Genomic DNA, 12,022 nt, shown 5'->3' with positions numbered 1-12,022 from the left:
AATTTCGTATATAGTGAACATATCTTTGAATCAATTCCGATCGGTAACGTCGCTTATATTGCGCACGAGTCCACCAATAAAATCGAACGTTATTGCTTCCAATGTATATAACCAATGATAAATCATTCCAATAAAAATAAAATAAAAAAAGGTTCGCGACACACGTGTGCATCCTCCACGTAGAACTTTTCAATTTTCCCTCGATTGATTTGATGAAATAAAGTAGACATAGATTTTTACCCTCGTTGGTATTTTTTTATTATCAAAATTGTTAGTATTGAATCTTCTTCGTTAAAAATCGGAAATATTTCCAAACATAGCCCTCCTATTGCAGTTTTCATAACGGAAAATCCTGGATACTTGCCAACGTTGGGTCGTATCGAATAACGTTGCACATGCGAAAACCACCGAACGAAAAACTATAAAATTCGCAATTCGAACCCCGCACACATTCAGGTGTTTTACTATAATACTTCAAGCGTGGATTTTTGGCAACGTTCGTCAAAATCGACGGACAAAAACCATGCAGCTTATCAAAAAAAAAACATCGATATGCAAATGTTGCGTAAAATGGATACTTTCGGATTAAAGTAGTTGATGGACAAAGCTAATATATGTACATATGTATATATTTATGTTTATTCAAACCCTCAAATTTCAATAAATATATTTGTATATATGTATTTTATTGAATACATTCAATTGAAAATAAGAAGAGGAATGAATTTAAATGATTTTTTTTAAATAAAAAATGCTACTTTGCCTGAATAAGAAGGTTTTAGCGTATGGGTAGGAAATTTCGATATATGAGCCGTTATACTTGAAAGTTGCGAAAGGCCAATTTCCAGTTCCAAAAACACTATCTCTGTTTGACTTAATTCACAAATTGTTTTCACTTATTTGAATTCGATATGTCCAGAATCTCAGAAAAGCGAAATAAACGTAAAACATGCCACCAGTATTTTTATAATTTAATCTTTTTTGCGACCTTCTTTTCATTCTTTTACATTCTCTCGGGTACCATTCCAGCACTTACTTTGTCCAGTATTCTTCTTGCTACGTAACTCACTTATTTAAATCTCTTCACTCTATATAGTCAGTCTACAATCTGCAATGGAGCAGTTATATTTGAGAATAATCTCAGAATAGCCCCGAATAGACGTATTCCAGGCCACCAGTATTTTAAAATAAATATAACGGCACATATGTACGTAAATCGCCCAAAATATTGCAAAATATCCAATGTACTCAGTAAAATACGAAACATAACTCAGTATAACTAGGAAATAAAAGAAACAAAACACATCGATATGTATGTACATTCTGTCATGTATCCCGCTTATCTTTTATATTCCCATACTCTAATTTTGAAAGTTCACACAGTCATACATGAGGAAAAAATCCATAAAAATGCAATAAGATAAAATATGTATTTACGATGAGACAAATATTGACATCACCGAATCGGCTATACAAACCGTACCGCAGTACGACATTCAATAATTTATAAGAATCCATTCAGTCAGAACATCAGACCATGTCAGTGCAGTGAATAATAATCAGTTTTACGCGTCTCTCAAGTTCAATATTAATTTCAAGGTCAAAGTGTTTTTCGAATATACATACATACTAAAGTAATTATAATATAAACGACACCCTTATATTTAAAATAAATTTAATTAAATAAATATAATGTAGAAGTATTGATTGGAATGTTGACTATATCATCGTCATCTCAATCAAAAAGATAAACTACTCCTGGAATATGACAATACATACATATGTATATGGACAGTATATGTTGAGTGACTGATATTGTTAAAAGTCTGAAATAGCAATGTCATGTGGTTAAAAAATAAGACAAAAGATGGACAAGAGAGCTTGAACGGTACTTAAAAGAGTTTAAAATGCTACAAGAAATACCACAAGTGATATGACGGAAAAAAATAAGAAAAATGTTTGGAATTACGTGTATGTGTTCGCAACAAAGATAACAGAATAAAAGCGTGTTGGAAAGTTTTATTAATATAAAACATTCATTCAAATGATAATGATGATATTACAATGTAAATATTTAACAAAAATAAAGCAGCTTGAGTTGGAATAATAATGAATATATCATACTACAGATCTAACTTATTAATTTGAACTAAATATATTTATACTATAAGTAAAATCAAATTATTAAATTAGGCTTTAGATCAACTCACCCTTTTTGATAGGGCTTACAAGCGTCGCGTTGTGCATCCCAGCCGCAGTAAGGATCTCTAGAACACCTCACACAGCTGTCGTAATGGCGACTGCATACGCCATCCAGCTTTATTTGCTTGACTCCATAATCGGAAGCGAAATAAACACTCTTAAATCCTTCAGACAGAGTCATGGCTTCGATAGCCGTGCCAAGGGGGAAAATTTTCCACACGTCGACGAGGAAAGCGGTCGCAGCTGTCGTTCCCACGCTCTGGACCACCTTGTAGACCAGACCCTCACCTGCAATGCGTAAAATTTTTAATGTCGAGCTTTTAAGTGAAAAAATGAAATGGATGCTGTCACTCACCGGTGGCGCAATAGTAGACGAAGTAACAACGTCCCTCTTGCGTGTAATTGAGTTTGTCGACGACAAGAGCCGTGAAAATGGCGTCCCTCTGAACGAAAATAGGACCTCCGAATTCAGCGAACACCGTCTCGTACATCAAAGGGTGTAATCTGTTGACAAAATAAATCGTAATGCTTGAATGTTTAATGTCTAAAGTGATTCGCGCAACCCGTCAGCATTTTTTTTTATTATATATATATATATATGTATTTGTAAAAAATTAAGCTTTTGATGTCGCTTACAAGTATTAAAATAAATGTCACTTACTAAGAACTTACTGTCTGAATTTATATACATATGTAGGTCTAAAAGGAGACGTAAAAGGGTTTAAGTCTCGAACAAGCTTGCAGAAATTCTAAAGCTTAGACAACACGATGGCAATGAGATGTTATTAACTCAATTCCAAAATGTATCGCAATTAATTCTTCTATACTAGGGACTTCGAACCAGTGGGTGAATTGCTTTGATTCGAATTCGTATTTATTTCCTCATAAACTACATATGTATATATTTATTTCTTAGAACATGAACACTCGCCTTTACAGATCGCTCCAAAGCGACGAGTGCGCTTATACAGATACAATATGTACAATAAATCAATATACAAATGTACATAACCATTTAATACAATGCGAATTCATATAAACATCCACAGTGACATCTATGAAGAAATTTTTGTAATCCAATTGACAAACCTCAAGATGCTGAATAACTTGAGATTAGCAAGAGAGATTCGAAAGGAGATGCCAATTTTACAGGAACCGTTTCAATGAAAAATTGGCAAAATCTGATAATAAACGATCGATCTGGAGTCACATACCATAGTTTAGCCAGCAGTGGGACTCGAACCCGTGACCATTCTGCTCGGAAGCCTAATAAGCTAGCCAATAGTCCACGCCGATGGTTATGTATGTATATGTATGAAAACCTCTCACACTATCTCATTTACATTCTCGCTTCGCTAATAGATTCAATGAAGTAAAATATTGCTGAAATGCGCAACTTAAATTAATGCGTTTGAGCTAAAAGTCACAACACATTATAAATGGAGAAAAAAGGCCTTAATTTGTATCAAAGTATTGTCAAATGATTCTGTGAAACCAGTAAAGTTAGAGCAGCGTTTGCATCCAAAAATGTTCATCCACAACACAAGGACAAGGAAAATCGTTTTTTTGGATGTCATGGGAATTCTTTCAAATAAAAAAATGAAGCTTGATTCAACAGGGAATTTCAAGCAAAAAACGAAAATATTATTGAACTAATATTATTGAATATATTATTGCTTTAGATATAAGAAAGCAATAGAAACCACACAAAATGGTGTAAATTTATTTTTTTATTTTTTCATAATGCGTTTTTCGGATTGCTTCTGAACGACATCTGTGGTATTAAACTTTTACATATGTATATAAAGCTATAGGTTTATTTGCTAGTTGTTTTACCCGGCTTCGCTCAGTATTTTTAATATAAACAGCTTAAACATGGCGAATTTAATAGTAAATATTCATTTGTTTTTTTAATTAATTTATTTGAATCGAAAAAAATATTGCAATAGTGATGAAATATAGTTGGATTGGATATTTTTTGTCAATTTGATGAGGAACCGTGTCAACAATGAAATCGGATAAATTGGTAAACACTGATAGCAAACGATCGACTTGGAGTCACAAATATCCAAGTCTAGCCAGCATCACTATATAAATACTCGGAAAAACTTTTTCTTTTCTTTTCGAGTCTTTTCAATCGAGGCCAACCCACGGGATTGAACCCGGCAACCTCTCGGTGGTTATCATTAACGGAACCACCAAGTTATGCTGCTGACTAAATTGTGTTATAAAATTTTGCTAGAAACTCGATTGGGAAATGGATTGGAGGAAAACAAGGTAGGGATATTATATTCTGAACAATTGTGAAAAGGGGAATGGAGCGAAAAAAGTTTGGAACCCTAGTTCTAGGTAATTAAATAAGTATAAAATTATATTGAATTGTTTAATGTGTTTAATGGGTTGAATTTTTTAATATATGTAATATATGTAGTACAAGATCAAAATGTCATCATGTTTTAGAGTTTTAAAAATATCCATTTCCAACTCCGACTCTAAAAATCTAACATCTGATAGCGAATCTCTCTCCAGTCATTATTAAAATTCCATATATGTACATACATATTTACATACATACATATGTATGTACGATTCAAATATTTATGCTATCTGAGAGATTAAGAATTTTATAGCTATTGATTATATTTACAGAAAACTCTTGAAGATCGTCAAATGTACATTTTCCATATACATATTTTACATATTAATTATATTTTAAAAGAACAATACAGTGAGTAAGTAAAATTAATGTTTACGTGATGTTATCTTCATGAAAGGTATGAAGATTAGATAAACAAATCTATATTATGTATATGAAATACATAATTTAGTCAGATGGTAGCGTATCGTAATACTTTAAAATATAATACATACAGATGGCATCGAAAATACATATTGTATGTACATATGTATGTACGTACATATGTATGAGCCGTTATAATTGAAAATGGCATAGGTCAACTTTTCTTCATGTCGAGAAATATCTCGCAAAACATTATTTTATATATACATATATACAAACGGACGCGATGTTTGTATGTACATACATGTATACGTATTTATCTATGTGTGGGTGCATCAACCAGTATGGAGATTTCAATAAAACAAATTTTAGAATACCAGGAGCATATGTTGTACGAAGAGATATTTAATAAAATAAATACACGCGAACAAGGCGCACAGCCAATCAGAGTGAAGTGATCCACGTGGTCTAAAATCTTTTGACCAATGGGTGCACTTTAAGCATCCGCTATTGCTATGCCGCGATATAACATATGAGTGTTTAATAATAATAATAGATATCGACGTCAGATGCGCTGCGCGGGAGCGTACACACATACACACATTCATTCATCATTTCGAATGGGTTAATGGATTGGCAGACACCCAATCAGCGTTTTGCTATTGTGATATACGCACGCATTAATTAAATCAAGAGCGAATAAAGCACAATATCGTATGAGCAAGTGCGATATCGATTTCAATTTCGATATGTATGGAGATTTTAAAAATATATTATATCGATTTTGATTCCGATTTCAGTACTGATTTTGTTTCCTTTTTCAATTCCAGTTCCGAATTCCTTTTTTAGCTCCGGATTCCAATTATTTTTTTTAGTTCCAGATACGCATTTCCTTTTTCGGTTCCAGTTCCGGATTTCTTTTTCAGTTCAGGAGCTGGATTCCTTTTTCAGCTCCAGATTCAAATTACTTCTTCAGTTCCGGATCCGGATTCCTTTATCTGTTCCGATTTCCGATACCTATTTCAGTTCCGGATCCAGATTCTTTTTTTCATCCGTTGAAATTTCAACGGGCACAGCACTAGTTAAATATAATGTTTTGCACTTAACAATACTTAAAAATACTGGTGGCCTGTCATACGTGATAACAATTTGTGAATTAAATCAAACATAAAAAGTCTTTTTGGAACTAAAAATTGGACTTCCACCCCTTTCAAATATAACGAATCATATGATAGCATTGTGTTATTATTTTGCGAAAATCTCTTCGTACGAAATACTACATATGTACGTACATACATGTGCATTTATATACGTACGTAATCACATATAGGCAAATACTCGGAATGGGCGTATGTATGTGACGATCGGAACAACGATCTGTTGTTACAAATTATGTACATTGCTCACAGCAAAAAGCAATTTCTGGTGCATTCGTTGCCTTAATTAGGATTTGCTAAAAGTTTGCGCTCGTTTCAATCTGATAACGAAAACGGTGGAAATTTTAAAATACATAATGTAGGTACATATGTATGCGCACGATAGGTACAGTGTAAAATAACTGTATTCAAACAAAAATAAACGCGTATAATAACATGTCGGATTTATTCACCGTTAAAGTAATATCAAATTAAGGTTAACACGAGCTCACACAATCACACATGGACACAGAATCTAATTAAACAATAACGCCACGAGCTCTCTTTGTACCTTTTAATTAACTCTCGATCGTATACAATCCCAAATGTCCGATTAATTAAGCGAACGAAACGATATTGAATGAAACAATACAAAATAAAAATAATAACATTTCAAAGTTATAATATTTATTCTATTTTATAATTTTATACATGTGTGTAGTTCAAAATTAATGTAGATAAGACCAAACTAATATTCAATAGTTATTGCATGCCTGATAGCATTTCATTACATCAGGGTTTCCGAACTATGTTCCGCGGAACACTGGTGTTCCACGGGACCTGAATAGGTGTTCCTCGAAAATTTTTATATGCTTCAACACATTTGAAAATCTTCTAAGTATTTCATATTGAAAGGTGAGTGATAATCAATCTCCACTGGTGTTTATGACGTCAACTATCTGTATATGTATTTAAGTATAGGCTGAGATTTTGAATAGAAATTGGGTACGGCAATAAAAAATGTGAAATAAGTATTACAATTATTAAAAAAGATTACATGGAAAATGAATCACAATTTTTAAAATAAGAGATAAAATTGCATGTTTAAATAAAAAATTACGATATTGGATTTCATCAGTTGAATCAAATAATTTTGATTGTTTTCCTGCCTTCATCTACCTTAAATTTTAAAGTAGACGAAGAAGTTTCCAAAGTATTTTTAGAACACCTACATATGTAAGTAACTTGAAATTAGTAAATGGGTTGCATCCCAATTGTGAATCGCTACCATATAACGGCAGTTATATACGGATAACTGCCGCTACGAAAATCGCTCGTGCGGTCTCCTGTCACACGAAAGTTCGTCGCACAGGAAAATTGCCCACATATAGCTCGAAAATGCTTTTTTATACGAGATTTGGGCAGTTTTGGTTTTTTATACGACGAATTTTCGTGCGACAGGACACTCGCGCCACCGATTTTCGTAGCGGCGAAATCGTATCGTATCGGCGTATCCCAGTAGCGATTCACATTTGGGATGTAATCACCGAACCGGTGAAATCAACTCTTTTGTAATATTTTCCGTTAACTACATAGTAAGGACGATTGATGAATTCAGAATCAATTTTTCGCAACAGCTAAACCAGTAGGCTTAAGTGCATATTATTGTGAAAATCTAATTAATTTAATCATTTACTAATTCGAAACAAATAAAGAACACCCAAGGCGTCAAAACGAGCTATTATTGTTTTACTTTAGACTAACACAGCTGGACAGAGAAATTAGGAAAGTAGGATTAAATAATTAACATACATAGATAAGACCAAACTAATGTTCAATAGTTATTGCATGCCTGATCTCATTAGATGACAAACCAGTAGAAGAAGTAAAAATATTTTTATATTTAGGTAAAATAATTGATATGTTCGATATTAAAGATGAAGAGATAAAGATACGTCAGAAATTAGGGTGGAGTACATTTAGACGAATAAATTTTGTTTTTAAATAAAAAAAATTGCCACTCTGCCTGAAGAAAAAGATCTTCGATCAATGCGTTTTGCCAGTGATGACGTATACGTAGATGTTAAACTTGGACACTGAACGCCAAGATGCTACACAAAGTACAATGCACTCAAAGAAGTAAGGAACGCTGTATGCTCGGAATAACGAGGAAAGATAGGATAGTATGATAAAAGTAGTAGTGGACACAGTGGAAAGAGCGAAGAGATTTAAATGGTATTGGGGGGGCCACGTGGTTAGAAGAATGGACGAAAGGTGGGCAAAAGAAGTACTAGAATGGTACCCGAGAAAACGCAAAAGGGTAAAAGAAAGACCGCAGGGGAGATGGGTAGATGATATTAGGAAAATGTGATATGGATGAGAATTGCACCAAACAGAGACGAGTGGAAGCGTGTTGGAGACGCCTTCATCCATAAATATATGGTGAGTGGCTGTAGATGATGATGATGATGACATGTGTGTAAAGGTATGTTTATATTTTCCAGCACTGCACGTCAATAGCTCAACACAACACCACACGGAAAAAACTACTTCTATTCGTACTATACAGCACGGCCCGTTTTCGGAACGTTCATGCTTTTTTTAGGTGAGTACAAGACAAAATCGGCTTACATATATGTTCATACATACATATATCAGAGTGCGACAATATTGCGCAATATTGCGCAACATTGCTTGCGTCGTATCGTCGAGTCGATATTGTCACGATATGACGTTTCTGAAAATATTCATATGCACATGATAGCACTTTCGTTAGTACGGCTGCCTGAATTCGCCACTACGATGTCACGTCATGCGTGAATATTTCCACAATGGCCGAATAAAACTGATTCTGCTTAATACGTTTCGGTGAGATGTACTGCTGTATAATATGAATAGATCGTGTCGGTTGCTCCTGTTACGTATACGCTACATACACATTACAGAACATATGAATGTGTCTATAGAATGTACTAAAGAATATTTATGATACTGTTGTTAGTTGCCTGCATGAGCTGTGCTGGTATAAACGAACCTTTATATAAACGTACATACATACATATGTATATGTGTTGTTGGAAATTATTTACTACAGTAATATTACAGTATGGTAATAAATTCAGGCGTATTAGTAGAATGCGAAACTAAGCGGCTCGGAATATTCTCATCGGCCTAATTATTATATAATAAATAATTTTTAATGACTCAAATATTGTAAAAGATTTTCTTTTAATACAGAAAAATTACATATTGCAATACTTTATATACTTTAATTCCAAACTTTAAAAATAATAATTTATTTAAATAAAATAAAAAAATAAATGTGGAAGCCGAGCGGAATTTTCAACGCTCGCTGCAAAATGGAGAAAGCGGTTTTATTTTTTCAAGACTGTCATTTTCATACGCTTTCCGCATTTTCGCACAAATGTCGTCGCTATCCGTTTCCGGTAATTTTTCAACATAGCACATTACGTTTGGCGAGAGATTCCATGTAAACGGCCTATCGACGCAATTTCCTTTTCCAACATCAAGAGCGTTCTAATTAAACACCATCAACGGTATTTAATTAGCGTTGTGTCATTCTCAGAATGTCTATAAGCCGATTTACAATGCAGATTCTACAGTAGAGGCGAATCCATCTGCGGCCAGCTCGGGATACAAGAGAACATCCGACAACGACATCTGTCCAGCCAACGAGACTAATAATATTGGCTAATCCTATTAGTTAATTTAGACTTGCAATAATACAATATTTGAAGACAGGAGTATACCTATATACATATGTATATATATAAAGTAAAAATGTTATTCAACGTTATGCTAAAAAATAAATAAAATAAGTATTATAAATTTGTATGTACGTATAAGAAATTTGTAATTTGTGTAAATTTCATATGCGGTATTTACTATATTATGTTCGTATATTAGAAAACGTACTTTGAATAAATTATATTTATGTATTATAGTATGAAAAATTTGCAAATCTTAATTTAAAACGTTCTCTTTTTGTTTGTCCATTAAAAGAACATTTGTGTTTTATACTAGTATGAATAATAATGATGCATATACATATATTATTATACACATATAAGTATGTATATATTTATTATATTATACATTTAAAATATAATTGAATACATCATTTTGAAAACTTATATTTTGATTAATTTTATATTTACCCTATCAGATCATAAATGATTTGAAAATTTATCATAATTATTACCATGAACATATGGATAAGTATATGTATGTATGTACATATACATATCGAGATGTTGTATGTTTAGAAAGGGTCCAACGAAGAATTACAAAAATGCCTTCCGATCTTAAATCACGTTCATATGATATGTGATTGAAAAGTATGAATCATTCCGCAATGGAAACGAGAAGAATGAGGTACACCCGTATTTTAAATATTGTTAAGCGCAAAACATTATATTCTTAAGATATAATTTCGAAAGAGACTTCGTAAGTTTGTAAGTATTGTTGGTTCGTAAATCCGTGACGTCATCGAACAAATGAATATTCAAATAAATTTAAATAAAATAAAACTATTCAAATAAATTTAATAAAATGTTTACTATTAGATTGGCCATGTTTAAGCGGTTTATATTACAAATACCGAGCGAAGCCGGGTAAAAACAGTAGTATATTATAATATTTATTTCACTCATATATGAGTGAAATATTTCTCGAAATGAAGAGAAGTGGACTAATGCCAATTTCAAATATAATGGCTCATATAATTTTTCTATTTATTTTTTAATCATACTGACGACTTGAAACTACTCTATAGTGTCGCCATAGCAACATTGTAAAAATTAATAAATAAATAATGATATTTTGATTTGATTACTGAAAACACATACTGTTTGGATTTTGTTATATATTTAAATATATTGTAACGTTACATAAAGAGACGCCCCGTAGACCGGTGACGTCATGGTGACGCCGACCAATGGTGGAGTCGGGCGTTGCGGCCAATGGCTGCACCCGACTCTTTGACCAATGACTATACATGTTTACGTGTCATAACGTGTATGCGCTGAGCGCTGAATATTTATAAGTATGGTGCGCTCTCGAACGGTGGCATTCGGATCCTGACCTCCACCGGACGAGCAGCAATAAAGACTTGGAACCTGCCTGCGTGTTTTCTTGTACCTCGACCTGACTCCATTTCTTCCGGCAGCGATGAAGACCTCGAATCCGCACCTTTGTGGCTCCTTGTCCCAACCATGTAGATCCCACTTCTGACACCAGTGAAGAGTATTCAGAGGTAAGTGGAGTCAGGTCGAGGTACAAGAAAACACGCAGGCAGGTTCCAAGTCTTTATTGCAGCTCATCCGGTGGAGGTCAGGATCCGAATGCCACCGTTCGAGAGCGCACCATACTTATAAATATTCAGCGCTCAGCGCATACACGTTATGACACGTAAACATGTATAGTCATTGGTCAAGGAGTCGGGTGCAGCCATTGGCCGCAACGCCCGACTCCACCATTGGTCGGCGTCACCATGACGTCACCGGTCTACGGGGCGTCTCTCTATGTAACGTTACAATATCTAAATTTCAATAAGCAGTAAATTTCTATTAAATTAAAAAATTAAAAGAGTTGTTTTGGTATAACATATAGGTATATAAAATTTTACATTCACCGTACCTGATGAAGTTGACAGTGGAGTCGGGTAGCTGCGTGGTGTCGTGTCCGCAGCTTCCGGGCCGGGGACGTGGCTCGCTCTCTTCCGGCACCGGCTGCTCCCCCTTCCCTCCACTTCCGGTGTACTCCGCGAATTTTCCCGCGAAAACCTCATCTATGGACTCGCTAGCGAACGAGCAAATAGCCGAGCCCGCGAAGGCTCCATCAACGCCGCTCGTGAAAACTCCAAAAACTCGACCTCCGACCTCGTAAGCCCCCTCTGCAGAAAAAAGCACATAAAAATTAATTA

The 12,022-nt window shown here is 34.2% G+C and overlaps 1 protein-coding gene across 1 annotated transcript in view; it reads right to left on the bottom strand.

Moving 5' to 3' along the window:
• Positions 1-12,022, bottom strand: part of LOC143913114 (semaphorin-2A-like) — a 59,079-nt gene that overhangs the window by 6,181 nt on the left and 40,876 nt on the right. Inside the window, exons 8-10 of the mRNA XM_077432717.1 lie at positions 11,737-11,992; positions 2,558-2,706; positions 2,211-2,490 (exon numbers count right to left, since the gene is read on the bottom strand). Of these exons, the coding sequence (XP_077288843.1) occupies positions 2,211-2,490; positions 2,558-2,706; positions 11,737-11,992 (685 nt within the window). The remainder of the gene's footprint in view (positions 1-2,210; positions 2,491-2,557; positions 2,707-11,736; positions 11,993-12,022) is intronic.

The sequence above is a fragment of the Arctopsyche grandis genome, chromosome 6 (genome assembly GCF_051622035.1).
Source record: "Arctopsyche grandis isolate Sample6627 chromosome 6, ASM5162203v2, whole genome shotgun sequence".
Classification (NCBI taxonomy): Eukaryota; Metazoa; Arthropoda; class Insecta; order Trichoptera; family Hydropsychidae; genus Arctopsyche; species Arctopsyche grandis.
Note: the sequence above shows the minus strand (reverse complement) of the source record. Positions and strands in the feature narration are given on the sequence as shown.